Source organism: Oncorhynchus kisutch, linkage group LG10, assembly GCF_002021735.2.
Source record: "Oncorhynchus kisutch isolate 150728-3 linkage group LG10, Okis_V2, whole genome shotgun sequence".
Classification (NCBI taxonomy): Eukaryota; Metazoa; Chordata; class Actinopteri; order Salmoniformes; family Salmonidae; genus Oncorhynchus; species Oncorhynchus kisutch.
Window position 1 is genome coordinate 62,490,254 of NC_034183.2, and position 19,755 is coordinate 62,510,008.

Below are 19,755 nucleotides of genomic sequence, written 5' to 3' on the forward strand. Positions count from 1 at the left end.
CTGGTCACAGACATGTTGATTTTCATGGGTGTCTGAATGAAATCTAGGGATTGTGACAATCGATTTAATCTATCTCTCCTCCAGTTTTCAGGTCTCATATCATTAGTTATCATATTATATATAAAACATTTTCCCTAGGTTACAAAAAGCCAGAGGGAGGATAGAGGATACATTGTGGAAAGGTGAGATCATTCAACTTTGTGAGTAACTTCTGCCCATAGTTACCTAGCAAATCTATTAGAATAGTAGAATAGATTCTTAGCAATTGGATTCAGGCTAGTCTAACAGGTGCAAACTCTTCACTGATGCAAACTCGTCAGGTCCTAGTCCTACCAGTCACACTGCAGCTGTCATAAGACACTTGGTTTGAGTGTCCTCCCATTCAGACCATTGAGTGCTGCTGTTGATAAACTCACCAAAAAAAGAAATGTCCTCTCACTGTCAGCCGCGTTAATTACAATGAAGATCTGTGAAGTTATTTGGATTTTTACGAATTATCTTTGAAAGACAGGGTCTGCTCAGCTGCTGACGTCAAAGGGAACTGGCCATGGTGCTAAAAGTAAAAAAGTAGGCCAAAGCGTCAACGGATGTGAAAAAATCTGGTATGTAAGTTTAAAGTAAATTATACTGTCCAAAAACTAAACATGTATTTTTTTATTGAATAGCCTGTGTGCTTTTAAATGAAAACTGTAGGAACTAGGCTATCTATGATGTTGGCTTTCTATTCTAGAGACTAATTCACTGCTATTTTGATTTAGGCTTCTGTGCAGGGCTGACTGGGACATTTTTATGAAAACAGGAGTCATTTGTCCTGCAATACTGCAACTTTTGATTGTATGTATCACTCGTTAGATGGCGCTGCACTGAAGACAGTTCTAGGCTACTTGCACAATCTGAAAATACACCGCCAGAAAGCGAATGGAGTCAAGCACACATTGTGTGCTCACTGGTGAGCAATGGACTTTTACGCTCGATAACTCTGCTACCCTTTTCCCAACTTGAAACACATTCACGTTTACCATGTTAACAAGGAGAGGAGTGAACAATATTACTTGTGTTTTTCCAACAGAACGACTAGGACTCTGGAGTCAGGGTTAATTTACGGACTAATTTAAACTCAGCGGAAGCAAACTATTGTATGCAGCTGGGTAAGCGGAGTGTATTCCGTCCGAACTTTACTAAACCAAGCACGTGCAGTATTGGTTATCCGATTCCGAAGTCGATGTATCGATAATTTTAAAGCTCTATTAATTCACAATGACTATATTTATGTTTGCGCTTAGGACACTTTGTGAAATATACACAATGTTGGGGGCTCTTTGCGTTTTCTCCTTCTCCGGAAAATGAGTGCTGTGAACACAGACTATTCAACTATGGTGAGAAGATGTCTTTTGACGTTCAAACCATTCAGGTAAGCATTTACATGTAGGCTACTGTTCTAGTGGTCTCGATGTACAGGCAGTGTTCTCTCTGTGTGTAGCCTAAGTCTGAAATTGAGTTGGGGAAAAAAATGTGTTACCCTTATGAAAATGGGAACGTTAGGAGTAGACAATAACAAACTCACAGTGGTCAGGTTGCCTTGACAGGAGTACACACCTGTGATGTCATAGAGGTGTGAAAATGGATCTGTCATGTCAGAAACATGTTAGTAGGCTAATGGCATAACAGGTCAAGGTGCATCGCAGAAAGTGCACAACAAGACTGAATATGAACTACATATTTCTACAGTAGTTTGCCTGTATTTTCCCCTGTACACAGAATGACATGCATGTACCTATACAGTAGGCCTATGCACTTGAGTCAATATAGATCTGTGCATTGTTTCAGAGCTCTTGTGCATACTCTGATCACTATGGTAAACCTGAACTCTGCCAGTACTGTAAAGGCAGTTAGGCTTGTGTCTACTGTGAATGAATTCATGTGTGTAGAATGTGTTTATTGACATGCAAGCACACAAAGGTACAGATCAGCTGACAGTAGGTGATATCAACTAGTTATGTGTATTTCTGAACACACTGGTTTTAGCTTTCATGAGCACAAAACTCAGCTCTTCACCATTAGCCCAAATATTGGACAGTGATGAAGTGTGACATCGCTCTTAGGCAGTAAGAGTATAATAGTTCCTCTGAATTAAATGAAGCTATCTTATAAAGGGCTACCCTTAGGATGAGAAGAAAGAAAGCAATATCATAACCCGTGTTAAATGAGCAGCAAGTGATGTGAGTTGTGGTGTGTGATATGTAAATCTAGCTCTCCATCCAGCAGCTCTCCTCTGGAGGAATGGACCGGAATGGTTTCAAATATTTCAATATTTGCACGAGCATTTCTCAGTGGAACACATTTCTCACGCAAGGATGTCATCTACAGTTTGAAAGGCATCTGTTATGAGCATTCCTTTCAACCCACCATTCTGAACATTTGAAAATGTCTATAGGGATTGTGGTTGCAGTCACACATATGCAACTGTAATCCTTAATGTTATACTTTTTCAGTTGACTTTACGCGCATAATGTAGTACACAAGACCCATGTACTGTATGTAATATGCCATTATCCTTTGTCCACAACCAGATCCCCAGCATTGACGTAGGTAGATTAGTTAAGTATGATGATTGATAATTAATCCATCTCTAGTCTGGACAATTGGATTCTCTGCACTCTGTTAAATGGCAAGAAATGCAGTGATGGGATCAAAACACTTAGTGAAACCGAAGTGGACTTAAAAAAACGAAGTAAAATAATTTGTTTTCATGATGCCGTCAGCTCCTGTTTGCTGAGCTCTACGAGGTGCACCTGACGACCCCCATGAAAAGAATTGCAACTCATTAGACCAATGGCCATCGAATTCAAACTTGTCATCTTTAAGTTTCTTTGTTATTTCGCATCATCTTCTTGTGCCCCATTCCTTTTGTACTGTACAGCTCTTTTGCTTTCATTCTGACAGTTCACCCTCTTCTCTTCTCCCCTGCCTTAACTCCCTCATTTTTCTCTTATTGTTCCCCCTGAGTTCTAACCCTGAGTCTTGCTCTCTGTCTCCTGGTTGCCCTGGTCCCTGTCCCTGCAGGATCTTTGTGGCGGGGATCGGCTTCTTCAGCCTGTGCTTCCTAATGACCTCCCTGGGGGGACAGTTCTCGGCCAAGCGACCCGGAGACACTCCCTTCACCATGCGGGCCGAAGGTAAGCTCCAGAAAACAGACATTACAGCGTCTCTCTCTCGGTAAAGCCTGGCAGCCTCTGACTACATACGTTCTCTGTACACAATAAACACGGATGAACATGCCGAGTGCAGCAGAAGCCCTTGATTTCAGGCAGCCGGCTGACAGACCTCATCAGTCTGCTGCTCACCAGGTGGGGGTTAGAGGGGCTGGGGAGATGGTGATGTGGGTCTTGTTACCCTCCCCTCACCTCCCTGTAGTCTTGCTAAGATGTCACCCCCTCCAGGTCTTTAGTATTCACCCTAGTCAGTGTTCCGTGCTCTGGGAAAGCAGGCTCTTAATTTTCGGAGCACGTTATCTGTGTTTGTTCTATGTGCCCCTGCATTTATATCACAGTGCACAGATCATTTAGAAGAGTCAATGTTCGCTTGGGTGCAGTTGCCTCTTAGCTTTATTACAGCCTGACACTCTGCCCTATGAGGATGAGACAGTGTCAATGTGGGCATTATCAGGTGACACAACCACCCAACAGAACAATAGAAAGTTAAGAGAACTCAGAATTATTCCTGTGCCTTGTTGTTTTACAGATGATTTGCTTTATGGTTTGTTCAGCATGCTTGTAGACTAAAATGCTGCTGCAATGCAGTGATAATACACAGTACAGTAGGAATCTCTAGTGACAGCTTATTTGTCTGTGTGAAAGCCTGATCTAAAGCAGAATCCCTCTCTGTCCTCCAAACTGGATAAAATCCATAAGTGATGGATAATCTTCATATAATGTAATCTGCCGTGCTGCACGCCAAACCCAGCAGAGAGAGAGAGAGAGAGAGGGAGAGGGACGTGGGCACGCAGGCAGGCAGAGGAAGGCTGGAACGCAGCCTGATAAATTAACCACTCACAGGCTGCATTCTGGGGAAGGCATTTGGCCCTCAGCTCATTAAACACTGCCTGCTACCCAACCAGGGAAAGCCTTGCTAAGTAAACTCTGAGCTTCTGTGTGTGTCTGTGTGTGTATTGAATGGGAAGGATGGAGGTCAGTGTTCATTGGAGCAGCACCAGGATAGTAGACACCAAGTCAGCTACTTTTGGCCCCAGGGGTGACACAGAGAGCCTGTTGACTATGCGATCTGCTTTAGTGATGAGGATCTTTTAGTGCACCCGCGCGCACACACAATTTGTTTTGCAAGAGTGAGGAAAAAGGCTAGGGGCCAAGTAAATGGGGGATATTTTTACGTATTAGACCAACTGAGCATAGAAATATATCCCAGATTAACTGTGACTGTAATAAGCCTTTTAGTAGAGCTCATGAACGGACCCATAGTTGATAGAGGAGGAGTTTAGATGTAGATGGACAGGAGAGGAAGTATAGAAATGAGGAAACCCAACAGACTGGTTTCTAACGTAGGGAAAAGAGGGTTGCTTGATGAAAGGCATCACTCTCCCTCAGCAGTTTGTTTTTATAATGGAACACACTTGCAATGCAACCACAAGATAAAGCCTCAACAAAACTGTGTTAGGACAGTCTACTGTTTTCTGTTCATTATAGACAATACAGTCATTAGAGGCAGCCTGAGCCTATCATAACATGTTGTCCATAATGTTCTTTCAGAGAAGTCTAAATTAAATTTGAGTAGATACAGTATACTACTATACAATAAATGATGATGCTGTAGGCTAGTGGGAGGACTACAAATCAATGAATCGTTTGTAGATCCTTCCCAGATCCTGTCTGTATAGTATCCAACTATGCAAGCTTTGATGCTATTTACATTGGATGATCTGTTTGTCTAGGGCTTTATGGGCTTGTTGTGTGTACAGGGAGAGAATTAGCAGGCATACAGGCTCTGTTGTAGGATTCTCCCTGGTTGGATTAGTGACCACACTGGGGATATACACAATGAAATAGAAAAGATTCATACTGACAGTTTGAATTTGCATTTCAGTTACCTCCACTTATTGATATGTCTCAATTCAGACCTGTCTGAGTCAACATCAATACCACTCAATATATTGTAGCCTATTCTCAGTGACTGCTGTTGCTCAATTCTTATTGATAGTACAATATTGTACTATTTACTTCTTCTGTCCCGTTGCTTTACCTGGCTACACCCAGTAGACCACTGAAATAATGTCTGTACAAACGTTTACCCCATTATTGGTGCAGGTTAACATTTTTGGGGGATGAGTCTTGTCCGTGACGCAGAACTGAGTGATATCCACTAGATGTGCCAGCTGCAAAGTCAAAATGAGCTATATTGTAAAAATGAATGAAAACAAAATTTAGGTTAGTGTTAGGCATTAGGGTTATCAGTGTGGTTAAGGTTGGGGTTGTATGACTTTGTGGCTGGGCCAGCTAGTGACCACTGAGCAGAGCTGCCTCCAGCACATGAGTCATCCCAATAAATGCTAACCTGCATTATGCAGGTGGTCTTTCATAGAATGTGAAACTAATGATGTGGTGGGGGACTATTTCCTGGAAAGGACGAAGGCACGAAATTGGGAAACGTTTGATCCTCTCTATCTTAAAGGCTGCAGAGGTGTTCCAGGGGCTTCTAATAATGTCTTTGAAGCCCTCCCTCACGGAGACCCCTTTTTCAATAGGGGCTATTAATGTGGCCCTGCCTGGCTGTTGGGTAGATGGAGAAAGGGTAAAGTTAATGAGCTCCAAGATTTGCCCTTGGCAGGCTGATGCTGTTTAAATGGTTGATATACAGTAGTTTGGATGTAAACATATTTTCTCTGTCCCCCCTGTACGGCTGAGAGATGAGAGGCAGAAGTTCCATTGTGCTGTTCTACAGACTCAATCTGAGTAGCTATTCTATCAGACTAGCAATACACACTCAATCAGAGCTAGGTTACAGTACTGTAGCATCCTTTAAGGAACCACCCATTATGAAGCTTCTGTGTGTCTATTCACTCAGTCACTGTAACAGTGTGTTTGTGTACTAGGCCTAAGGTATTCTCTCAGCAAAATGCCACTGATGGATGTTGGTACACATCTAATTAACAGGAGGAGTCTGGCGCTAATATGGGGCCAGGGAAGTAGACTGGCTCACACGCGTATTAGGCCCGGAGGCCAAGTGAGGGGTAATAACTCATGAACTCTCACCCCATATGTTGTTTTCCCCTACATCTTGTAACCCATAGTAGGTCACGTATTGCGTCAGAAAACATAGTGGTTGGGCAGGAGCCACTAAGGTGAGGATGAAACCGAGAGAGCTGATGAACTATTTTGCAAGATGTACACGAGTGAAAATGACATCTAATTTGTCCTCAATTCAATGTCACGGCTATCTTGTCACAATGTGTTCACATGTTCATTGAAATGCTAATAATGCAGTTAAATCTATCCTCGTTTTAAGACTTTTACTGCAGCTGTGTTCAGTGACGCCTTCATGACAACGATAGACCATGTATTGTGTCGCTCAGCAGTCGTCACTACCTAAAATAGAGCAATTAACTGAATTCTCAAAGTGAAGACATGGCTTTTTACTGTACAGGTCTCTAAAAAAAACATAGATTGCCTTGGTGAAAGAAAAATGGCACGCTTGAAACAGAGGGCGGTCTTCTCAGAAGTGGTTTTGAAAAATAGGGAAGAATTGGCCTTTGTTACAGCATGCATGTGTAGTCCCCTCGGACAGAGAGCCACTGCAGGAGGTCCAGCAGGCTGTACTGAGGTGAGCTGCTGTGACTAAGAAGACATGAGCTTCCATCAGGGTGGCCAGACAAAGAGACAGATGCTTTTCTGTTGGATTTTGATAAGTTCACGACAGCCATGTTGTACATATCGTTCTCACTCTATTTTCCACGATAGGCAGTGACATTTTGCTGAAGGAAAACACCATGTTTCTACGGGTAGGGAGGCTGTACAAATGTTTTTGATACTTAGCAGATCTGATGGCATCCACCAGGGTGAGAGAGAGAGAGAGAGAGAGAGAGAGAGAGAGAGAGAGAGAGAGAGAGAGAGAGAGAGAGAGAGAGAGAGAGAGAGAGAGAGAGAGAGAGAGAGAGAGAGAGAGAGAGAGAGAGAGAGAGAGAGAGAGAGAGAGAGAGAGAGAGAGAGAGAGAGAGAGAGAGAGAGAGAGAGAGAGAGAGAGAGAGAGAGAGAGAGAGAGAGAGAGAGAGAGAGAGAGAGAGAGAGAGAGAGAGAGAGAGAGAGAGAGAGAGAGAGAGAGAGAGAGAGAGAGAGAGAGAGAGAGAGAGAGAGAGAGAGAGAGAGAGAGAGAGAGAGAGAGAGAGAGAGAGAGAGAGAGAGAGAGAGAGAGAGAGAGAGAGAGAGAGAGAGAGAGAGAGAGAGAGAGAGAGAGAGAGAGAGAGAGAGAGAGAATGAATTTCTCATCTTAATTCTGTGTTGATTGATCAAACCTTCATCAGTCATTAAGGGATTGTCCTTGCGTTCTCACAAACATTATTTCTAGAAGAGAAACTAATATGTAAAATTATAGTGCAAACTTTTTTGAAGTTATATAAATAACTGGAAGTCAATCTGCATAAGAGCACCTGCTAAATGACTAAAATGTCAAATTTAAATGTTATGATTAGTTCTCTGGAGTGTTCAAGTGTACAAAATATTAGGAAAACCTTCCTAATATTGAGTTGCATCCCTTTTGCCCTCTGAACAGCTTCACTTTGTTAGGGCATGGACTCTACAAGGTGTTGAAATCATTTCACAGGGATGCTGGCCAATGTTGACTCCAATGCTTCCCACAGTTGTGTCAAGTTGGCTGGATGTCCTTTGGGTGGTGGACCATTGTTGCTACACACAGGGAAAAGTGTGAAAACCCAGCAGCGTTGCAGTTCTTGGCCCACTCAAACCAGTGTGCTTGGCACCTACTACCATATCCCGTTCAAAGGCACTTAAATCTTTTGTTTTGCCCATTCACCCTCTGAATGGCAAACATGAATTTATTTGGATTTATTTTACATTTATTTAACTAGGCAAGTCAGTTAAGAACAAATTCTTATTTTCAATGACGGCCTAGGAACAGTGGGTTAACTGCCTGTTCAGGGGCAGAACGACAGATTGGTACCTTGTCAGCTCGGGGATTTGAACTTGCAACCTTCCAGTTATTAGCCCAACGCTCTAACCACTAGGCTACCCTGCCGCCTAATGCTGAACATAGTAGTCAGTATGTATTGTTTGAAGGAGTGTGTGTGTGAGAGAACTGACTCAGCGGTTCCCCTCTGTGTTATTGGTGGGGTCCGATTTCTTATTTACCCTGAAAATACTGGGCCACACGTTCAATCAGAACATAAGAATGGAGGTGGGAGGTCATAAGTGAACTGAATGCTGAATGTAAACATTGTTAGTATCTACATAAAAGCTCCCCATCTACGGTGGTTCCACCTTATGTCTGCCATTCATACCAATGAAGAAGACTGGCCTCCAACTTGCTTGTGGTTCTCCTAAAATGTGTTTCGGGTTTGTTTGTGTCTGTGTATATTGTCTGTAGAGGGAGGGAGGGTTAATAGGAGGAAGAGGCAGGTTTTTAATTGAAGCCGTGGAGAAGCATAGACAGATACATTAGTGCAGATAGTTTCCTCTTTCTGGGCTGTCAGGTGCAATGAGGAGAGAGAGGATAAGTGACAGAGGTTGTCGGCTCTAATAGGTTCTGGTTCTGTCAGCTCCCCCATGGCTGCCGGGTACACTAGAGCAACTCATTCTCAATCAGTCCTCCTGTTAATGAATATTCGTATGAGGAGAGAGAGCAGAAGGGCTAGGGGGAGTGTGAATCTACCAATCTAGCAGGTGAGAGGGGGGAGGGACTGACACCCCAAGGGTCCTCAACCAGGAAAACCGCACACACACACACACACACACACACACACACACACACACACAGTACTCTCGAGTTTTATGTACCAACATTTCTCAGTTGTACACAACCCTTTGAAAAACTGAAGGCTAATTGTCAATAGGGATATGCATAAATGTAATGTTTTATGCGGAAACCACCAACCATTCAATACAGGGTCAGGTATGTGTGTCTGTCTGCATGTTATAGATTTTATTGATAATAGTCACTTTTTTGCTACTTTAGGTAGCATTAGTCGGCTGTACCTGTGCTAAAACCTGTATTTTTCATCTTATACCTTGTTCTCCATCTTCTTTTAAAATAGTGAGCCAACAAGTCTTCAGCACTTTTATTTCCCTGACTGATCAAAACTAATTTTCTCATGATCTCTCTCTCTCTCTCTGCAGTAGACCAGAGGAGGCTGGTGGGAGGAGCTATAGGAGGACAGGCTCATTGTAAAGACTAGGATGGAATTATTGGAATGGTATCAAACATAAAACATCTGGAAACAACGTTGGACTCTGTACCCTTTGTTCCATTCCAGCCATTACAATGAGCCCGTCCTCCTAAAGCTACTCCCACCAGCCTCCTCTGCAGCAGACATATAATAGTCTACACGACAAAAGATGTGTGGAATGGGTCACAAGGTTAGGATTCGTATAAAATAAATGAATAATTCACAGCAGACAGTATCTGCAGTAAAGACTGTTCTCATTGTGTGGAAACCAGGATCTTGCCCCCAAAACAAGGTTCACCTCATCATTATCTATACCGGAGCCATCTCTCTCTCTCTCCAGTCAGACCAGAGCATTCTCCCTCACATGAGTGGAATGTGGCTTGTTTATCACCTAAGGCATCGTAAATCTACTGTCAGCACTAAGCCCCAGAGGCCCACTTTCAGTTCAGACACAATAGAGTTCTAAGAACTCTATTCTGTTGCATAAAACAACCATTTGATGCAATAACAGTATTATAACAATCTTGTAATTTTGCTCTCACACAGTACATATACTGTAGAATCGTGAGATTTACAATACATATCATGTCGGGACCTAAGTATGGTGATAATGAAGTCCCTGGCAGTGCCCAACCCTAAACTATCACTTTCTTTTTCTCATCCTACTCTCTCTCTCCTCAACAGCAGTCCTTTTCCCTCTACTCCCCCCTCACCTGGATCTCATCACACACACCAAACAGACACACACACACACCAGACAGACACACACCAGACAGACACACACCAGACACACACACACCAGACACACACACACCAGACACACACACACACCAGACACACACACACACCAGACACACACACACACCAGACACACACACACACCAGACACACACACACACACCAGACACACACACACACACACCAGACACACACACACACACCAGACACACACTCACACCAGACACACACACACCAGACAGACAAACACACCAGACAGACACACCAGACAGACAGACAGACAGACACACACCAGACAGACAGACACACACACACCAGACAGACACACACCAGACTCAGACAGACAGACAGACACACACACCAGACAGACACACACACACCAGACAGACACACACCAGACAGACACACACACACACACACCAGACAGACAGACACACACACACACACCAGACAGACAGACACACACCAGACAGACAGACACACACCAGACAGACACACACACCAGACAGACAGACACACACACACACCAGACAGACAGACACACACCAGACAGACAGACAGACACACACACACCAGACAGACACACACACCAGACAGACACACACCAGACACACACACACCAGACAGAGACACACCGGACAGACACCAGACATGTATACACACACACACACGCGCACACACTTAGCCATCTAGTACACATACTTGGCAGGTATTGATTTCGTCTCACGATTAAGTCATGAATTTACTTAATCAGTCCAAACAAATACCCGCGGTTTAAATAACAAATGAGTGATTTTCACAAGGCTAATAAATACATCATCCGGATGTTGGAGCGAGTGTGTCTGCAGGATTAGCGCAGTGTGACGAGACACAATACAGAGCCTTCCCTCTGTGATGCTGCTGGAGTGTCAGCCCAAGTCCACACCCACCACAGGAGGCTGAGGAAAGGATGCCCACAGACAGCCACAGTAGCAAAGGCAACACAGAGGTTGACATTAGGCAAAGCATGGCATGGCAAACACAAGCATTAAACTGTATCATGTTTGTGTGTCTGAAGCCTTACTGGATTACAGTGTACTGTATGCACACACAGGGCATGGATGATGCTTTACTGTTGTGTTTTCTATCTTTTGCCAATTGTCCGTTGATAGATTTGTTTAAATTGACTAGATTTCATGATCCACGCCACAAACATTTTGATGTGTATTACTACCCAAAAACTAGGAGGATGACTGCTCACGATTATGTTAGCTCGCAATGACGCATAGCATGTCTCGTGCTCTTGTAGTTTCCTGCAGTCAAATGATCAAATCGCCCTCTAGTGGCTTCATAAGTGGAATGTTATTAATATTAGTTCTATAATTAATAAACCAAAACTGTTGCTCTATTTCAGTCTTCTGTGATATCAAGTGTAATATTGGGATGCAAACTCAAAATGTTTGTCACGGCCGTCGTTGGACGTGGACCAAAGTGCAGCGTGGTGAGCGTACCTTTTCTTTTTATTAGAATGACGCCAACAAGAAACAAAATGAACAACCGTGAAGCTTACAGGGCTATAGTGCCACTAACAAAAGTCAACCACCCACACTGAAAGGAGGGTAAGAAGGGCTACCTAAGTATGATTCCCAATCAGAGACAACGATAGACAGCTGTCACTGATTGAGAACCATACCCGGCCAAAACATAAAAATAAAGAAAGAATGCCCACCCCACATCACACCCTGACCTAACCAAATAGAGAAATAAAACGTCTCTCTAAGGTCAGGGCGTGACAATGTTATACATTTCAACTCTATATCTGACATGGTACATACAGGTGTCTTCTTTTTTTAAGCCCATCTGTGTGAGGTGTATACTTTTTGTTTCAAAGTAGATTTGTTTTAAGACTACCAAGAAACACTCTGCGTGACCCTGATTTAGCCCACTGCAGTAAAAGGTTTATATTATTTTCAGAAAGAAGAAGTACACAGGCTCTTACAGTGCTTTGCAGAGAGGGACATGTTCTTTTCTGAAAAGGTCTGGATGAAACGCAAAATAATAACCTATGTGAGAGTGCCCTTCGGCAAGGCTTTCATCTATCTGAACACTTGTATTTCAATCTAAATTACATGCGGCTCAGATTCAGAACTAACAGTGTCCAGGCAGTAAGAGCTCTCAGCTAAATGAATCTTAGCTGGAGTGATCAATAAACCAATTTGGAATTTGATTAGTACTATGGCATTATATTGCCAACCAGGGCAATATTCACTTCACACCATTGACTCATACATGCCTTATTAACCCACTGGGAGCCCTTCTGGTTCCTGAACTTATTATCTGTCCTCACCTCAGAGGCTCTGATGACGGGCTGCAGGAAACCGTTGTAGTTCAGACGCCAGACTCTCAGGACCTATAACGTTAATATGTGTCCCTACTAAAAGTCAATGAGAGAGCAGACAATTAGTAACTGTTCATGCAAAACTGCTCGGAAAAGTACTACACTGATCGAATTAATTCTTCCTATGAACAGATGTTTCTCATCCTAGCTGGCAGGAAACACAACACAGTGTTATGAAGAAAGTGGTGAATGTAAGCAAATTATTTTTCCCATAGTACAGCGAGCCATAAAAAAATTGAGTGAAAGTCTGTTTGCTGCCCATCTATGTGACCAGTCCCATTTGGGACGAGCTATTTCAAACCAGTGGTGGAGGCACAGTGACTGTGAAATGAGACAAGCCGACCAGTGCTCCGCTCTCAGCTTGCTACGGTATGGCGATCTAATTTGAATTTGTTCATAAAATCGATTGTGTTGTGGCACTTACAAAATAGAGTTGTTAAAGGAGATTAGTTCTTGTTAAATGGGCCCTTTATTAACCAGTAGATGAGGAATGACATGGCAACGGCCCACATTAGCACACAGATACTATCGGCAAACCGGCTGCTGAAACCACTAACAGCGCAGGACTTGGTGAAAACACATTAGCCCGTTCACCTCCAGGGGAGGCTAGTCGCTGGAGCAATACATAGAGGTAGCTGATGAACAATAGATTGCGAACATATATCAAATAATTTTTCAAATGTACTGCGTGGGATGGGTGTTAGTTTCCATAATGACGATTTATGGGTGAGACGTGTGAGAAACATCGTTATTGTGAAGCTACGTTCCAGTTCCACCTAGACTCATAGCCCAGGGGCAGTGTTTAGCCTCAATGCGGCAGGGAGAGCCTCCCTGGAACGTGGCACCTACTTTATAGCCTCGACTCAGGTTGAGAGACCGTCTCTGTAAGCCTCATGCTCCCCTGTTGAACAAATGCATCAATAGAATTGCTCTTGATGTTGAAAATTATGAATGACTTCTACATATTTTTTTGCTATTGTTGAATTATTGAAATCCCTAGCATTACTGTAGGGCGAGCATATGCTGTATTTCAGCATTCTATAACAGTTATTACCAGGAAATTACGGGAGATGTTCTTTTGAAGTGTTTCTGTACATTACAGATCTCCCTCTCTCTCCGTTGAGTCATGATTTTGCCAAACTGGTCCAGTCTGGGGATTTCATTTAAATGGATGTACAGTTGAAGTTTACATACATTTAGGTTGGAGTCATTATAACTCGTTTTTCAACCACTCCACAAATTTCTTGTTAACAAACTATAGTTGTGGCAAGTCTGTTAGGACATCTACTTTGTGCGTGACACAAGTCATTTTTCCAACAATTGTTTACAGACAGATTATTTCACTTATAATTCACTGTATCACAATTCCAGTGGGTCAGAAGTTTACATACACTAAGTTGACTGTGCCTTTTAAACAGCTTGGAAAAGTCCAGACAATTATGTCATGGCTTTAGAAGCTTCTGATAGGCTAATTGATATAATTTGAGTCAATTGGAGGTGCACCTGTGGATGTATTTCAAGGCCTACCTTCAAACTCAGTGCCTCTTTGCTTGACATCAAGGGACAATCAAAAGAAATCAGCCAAGACCTCCACAATTTTGGTTCATCCTTGGGAGCAAATTCCACATGCTTGAAGGTACCACGTTCATCTGTACAAACAATAGTATGCAAGTATAAACACCGTGGGACAACGCAGCCATCATACCGCTCAGGAAAGACACGCGTTCTGTCTCCTAGAGATGAACGTACTTTGGTGCGAAAAGTGCAAATCAATCCCAGAAGAACAGCGAAGAACCTTGTGAAGATGCTGGTGGAAACCGGTACAAAGTATCTATATCTACACTAAAACGAGTCCTATATTTACATAACCTGAAAGGCCACTCAGCAAGGAAGAAGCCACTGCTCCAAAACCGCCATTAAAAAGCCAGACTACGGTTTGCAACTGCACATGGGGACAAAAATCATACTTTATGGAGAAATGTCCTCTGGTCGGATGAAACAAAAATAGAACTGTTTGGCCATAATGACCATCGTTATGTTTGGAGGGAAAAGGGGGAGGCTTGCAAAATGAAGAATATCATCCTAACCATGAAGCACGCGGGTGGCAGCATCATGTTGTGGGGGTGCTTTGCTGCAGGAGGGGCTGGTGCACTTCACAAAATAGATGGCATCATGAGGTAGTAAAATTATGTGGCTATATTGAAGCAACATCTCAAGACATCAGTCAGGAAGTTTAAAGCTTGGTCGCAAGTGGGTCTTCCAAATGGACAATGACCCCAAGCATACTTTCAAAGTTGTGGCAAAATGGCTTAAGGACAACAAAGTCAAGGTATTGGAGTGGCCATCACAAAGCCCTGACCTCAATCCTATAGAAAATGTGTGGGCAGAACTGAAAAAGCGTGTGCGAGCAAGGAGGCCTACAAACCTGACTCAGTCACATCAGCTCCGTCAGGAGGAATGGGCCAAAATTCACCCAACTTATTGCGGGAAGCTTGTGGAAGGCTACCCTAAACGTTTGACCCAAGTTAAACAATTTAAAGGCAATGTTACCAAATACTAATTGAATGTATGTAAACTTCTGACCCACTGGGAATGTGATGAAATAAATAAAAGCTGAAATAAATCACTATTATTCTGACATTTCACATTGTTAAAATAAAGTGGTGATCCTAACTGACCTAAGACAGGGAATTTTTACTAGGATTAAACGTCAGGAATTGTGAAAATGTTTAAATGCATTTGGCTAAGGTGTATGTGAACTTCTGAATTCAACTGTATGAACAGCCCCTGCTGTCAGCCTTCGTGAATGAAGAGAAGCCTATCTAGCCTGTTTTATTTGTTCACTCTAGACAGGTATGGAAGATGTAACCATGACAGGATGAAAGGAAAACATTTTAGATAAAAGCGTGTCTGTATATTTACACACATGTCACAGGGGCACACTTGTACACACACACACCACACACACCACACACCACACACACACACCGTGAATCTCCAGTGCAGGAAGATCAATTCCATTCTAATCAGTTTCTCCCCTGATTAAGTACTTACTCCTGAGTTTGTTTTGTTGTGTGGTTTAATTTAAAACTGTTTATTTTTTTTCTGACAAAGGTGACTTTCTCTTAGACGGTGACAAATGAAGTCTGACAGTGAAAGCAAGTGAGTCTGCACACAATGCATTTTTAAGAGCCTAATACGCTTGATGAATGACCACATAAAGGTTAAGCTCTATTTCATTCACACCACAGTCACAGCATTTTGGGGCTGTTGTCGATCAGTGTCAGTGTTCTTAACCACTCAGACTGTCAGACATAGGTAAGGATAAGGCTATTATTTATTTTGGCATCTAGACTTTTGGTACAATGACCTAAAAGGAACACTCCTCTTTCAACAGCTTGTTAACCAGAAGCTGTACTATTCTCTTTAACTGCAGAGCTGGTTATATTGATTCAACATTCTGTTTGACTTGGGTGTGCTCTTTAGTTAATAAATTCTCCATTGTGGAGTTGGAGCAGAGTAATTAGGTAAACATAAGGGAGAGCATGGCTGTAACATGTGAGTGTGGTGTGGTGGAGAACTGAGTTGACCCTGGTCTAATAGCTACGGGCTCTTTCATTGACCAGGTGAGTGCTAACAGCATCATTCTGGTTCCCTTGCTCTCTCTGGGTCATGGGTAATTGGAGCCGCAAGAGAAGGGGAAAACAAAAACGTCAGCCTAATTTGTTCCCTTCCTGTTTGTCCCTGTGTTCTCTGCCTCAGTAATGAAGGTCAAATGAAGGTGTTTTTGAATTTTTCTAATCCCAGCCCCCGTCCCCGCAGGAGGCCTTTTGCCTTTTAGTAGGCCGTCATCGTAAATACAAATTTGTTCTTAGTGACTTGCCTAGTTAAATAAAGGTTAAATAAATAAAATAGAGAAACTCCTGGATGTTGTTTTGTCAAGGTGCACCGAAAATACCACAGGGCCTGGCTGAGATATTCATGCAACATCTGTCTGCAATGCATTGCATTTCAAATGCAATCTTGAGTGAATCTGTATTGTGACGCAGCCTTTGAAAAGGCATTAAGCTTAATTTTTTAACGTTTTTATTTCACCTTTAGTTAACCAGGTAGGCTAGTTGAGAACAAGTTCTCATTTACAACTGCGACCTGGCCAAGATAAAGCACAGCAGTTCGACACATACAACAACACAGAGTTACACATGGAATAAACACACATACAGTAGAAAAAGTCTATATAAAGTGTGTGCAAATGAGGAAAGATAAGGGAGGTAAGGCAATAAATAGGCCATACTAGCAAAGTAATTACATTATAGCAATTTAACACTGGAGTGCTAGATTTGCAGAAGATGAATGTACAAGTAGAGATACTGGGGTACAAAGGAGCAAAATAAATAAATAACTACAGTATGGGGATGAGGTAATTTGATGGGCTATTTACAGATGGGTTATGTACAGGTGCTGTGTTCTGTGAGGTGCTCTGACAGCTGGTGCTTAAAGTTAGTGAGGGAGATATGAGTCTTCAGCTTCAGTGATTTTTGCAGTTCGTTCCAGTCATTGGCAGCAGAGAACTGGAAGGAAAGGCGGCCAAAGTAGGAATTGGTTTTGGGGGTGACCAGTGAAATATACCTGCTGGAGCGCGTGCAACGGGTGGGTGCTGCTATGGTGACCAGTGAGCTGAGATAAGGCGGGGCTTCACCTAGCAAAGACTTGTAGATGACCTGGAGCCAGTGGGTTTGGCGACGAGTTTGAGGCGAGGGCCAGCCAACGAGAGTGTACAGGTCGCAGCGGTGGGTTGTATATGGGGCTTTGGTGACAAAAAGGATGGCACTGTGATAGACTGCATCCAATTTGTTGAGTAGAGTGTTGAAGGCTATCTTGTAAATGACATTGCCGAAGTCAAGGATCAGTAGGATATTCAGTTTTACGAGGGTATGTTTGGCAGCATGAGTGAAGGATGCTTTGTTGAGAAATAGGAAGCCGATGCTAGATTTAATTTATTCTTCATATTGTAGAATGGATAGGCCGTGGGAGTGGGGAAGCAGGAGGATTGTCCCCTAGGTTCTGTGTTGTACTTAGCTCAGGGATTGATTGTTTAGTTAGATTAACTCATTTTGGATGATGCTGATATGTTGACAGTATGGATCAGAGGCAATGGTGCTTGTACTTCCAACATGTCTGATTTAATTGGCAGTTCTCTTTGTCAATATATCAGTTAACCACACAACAGATCTCTATCGCCTGCCCACCTGCCCGCCTGCCTGGCTGTCTGCCTGCCTGCCCGCTCGCGCATATAATTCACATCACTATCTCACTCATCAGCATAGCCCAGGGCAACTCCAGTCCTCGGGGCCTGATTGGTGTCACACTTTTGCCCCAGCTAACACACCTGACTCCAATAATCATCTAATCATGATCTTCAGTTAAAAATGCAATTAGTTTAAATCAGGTGTGTTTGCTAGGAATGGGGGAAAACTGTGACACCAATCAGGCCCCGAGGACTGGAGAACCGGTATTTATAGGGTAGTGCCTGTAACATTACCTCATCAGTATAGCCAGTATTTATAGGGTAGTGCCTGTAACATTACCTCATCAGTATAGCCGGTATTTATAGGGTAGTGCCTATAACATTACCTCATCAGTATAGCCGGTATTTATAGGGTAGTGCCTGTAACATTCTCATCAGTATAGCCGGTATTTATAGGGTAGTGCCTATAACATTACCTCATCAGTATAGCCGGCATTTATAGGGTAGTGCCTATAACATTACCTCATCAGTATAGACAGTATTTATATGGTAGTGCCTATAACATTACCTCATCAGTATAGCCAGTATTTATAGAGTAGTGCCTATAACATTACCTCATCAGTATAGCCGGTATTTATAGGTTAGTGTCATAATTTGACCTCATCAGCATAGCATCAGGTCTCTCCTCCTCCTTTACTATTAGCAAGCGTGTGGAATGTCATTCACCTATTACAGTGGGGCAAAAAAGTATTTAGTCAGCCACCAATTGTGCAAGTTCTCCCACTTAAAAAGATGAGGCCTGTAATTTTCATCATAGGTACACTTCAACTATGACAGACGAAATGAGAAAAGAAAATCCAGAAAATCACATTTGTAGGATTTTTAATGAATTTATTTGCAAATTATGATGGAAAATAAGTATTTGGTTAAAAACAAAAGTTTATATACCCTTTGTTGGCAATGACAGAGGTCAAACGTTTTCTGTAAGTCTTCAAGGTTTTCACACACTGTTGCTGGTATTTTGACCCATTCCTCCATGCAGATCTCCTCTAGAGCAGTGATGTTTTGGGGCTGTTACTGGGCAACACGGACTTTCAACTCCCTCCAAAGATTTTCTATGGGGTTGAGATCTGGAGACTGGCTAGGCTACTCCAGGACCTTGGAATGCTTCTTACGAAGCCACTCCTTCGTTGCCCGGGCGGTGTGTTTGGGATCATTGTCATGCTGAAAGACCCAGCCAAGTTTCATCTTCAATGCCCTTGCTGATGGAAGGAGGTTTTCACTCAAAAGCTCATGATACATGGCCCCATTCATTCTTTCCTTTACACGGATCAGTCGTCCTGTTCCCTTTCCAGAAAAACAGCCCCAAAGCATGATGTTTCTACCCCCATGCTTCACAGTAGGTATTGTGTTCTTTGGATGCAACTCAGCATTCTTTGTCCTCCAAACACGACGAGTTGTGAGTTATATTTTGTTTTCATCTGACCATATGACATTCTCCCAATCTTCTGGATCATCCAAATGCTCTCTAGCAAACTTCAGACGGGCCTGGACATGTACTGGCTTAAGCAGGGGGACACGTCTGGCACTGCAGGATTTGAGTCACTGGCGGCGTAGAGTGTTACTGATGGTAGGCTTTGTTACTTTGGTCCCAGCTCTCATCAGGTCATTCACTAGGTCCCCCCGTGTGGTTCTGGGATTCTTTCTCACCGTTCTTGTGATCATTTTGACCCCACGGGGTGAGATCTTGCGTGGAGCCCCAGATCGAGGGAGATTATCAGTGGTCTTGTATGTCTTCCATTTCCTAATAATTGCTCCCACAGTTGATTTCTTCAAACCAAGCTGCTTAGCTATTGCAGATTCAGTCTTCCCAGCCTGGCGGAGGTCTACAATTTTGTTTCTGGTGTCCTTTGACAGCTCTTTGGTCTTGGCCATAGTGGAGTTTGGAGTGTGACTGTTTGAGATTGTGGACAGGTGTCTTTTATA

General features: G+C 43.0%; 1 protein-coding gene across 5 annotated transcripts in view; it reads left to right on the top strand.

Annotated features, from left to right (window-relative positions):
• The first annotated feature begins 396 nt into the window (after positions 1 to 396).
• The window catches only part of LOC109897382 (alpha-1,6-mannosylglycoprotein 6-beta-N-acetylglucosaminyltransferase B), a 76,166-nt gene continuing 56,807 nt past the window's right edge, over positions 397 to 19,755 (top strand). Inside the window, exons 1-5 of one of the 5 annotated variants that reach the window (XM_031834615.1) lie at positions 399 to 602; positions 853 to 949; positions 1,070 to 1,148; positions 1,284 to 1,411; positions 3,064 to 3,176. In XM_031834615.1, the coding sequence (XP_031690475.1) occupies positions 1,344 to 1,411; positions 3,064 to 3,176 (181 nt within the window). In that variant the 5' untranslated portion in view covers positions 399 to 602; positions 853 to 949; positions 1,070 to 1,148; positions 1,284 to 1,343. Of the gene's footprint in view, positions 603 to 758; positions 1,412 to 3,063; positions 3,177 to 19,755 lie in introns of those variants that run through there. The other 4 variants (XM_031834614.1, XM_031834613.1, XM_031834617.1 and 1 more) reach the window with 4 other exon arrangements.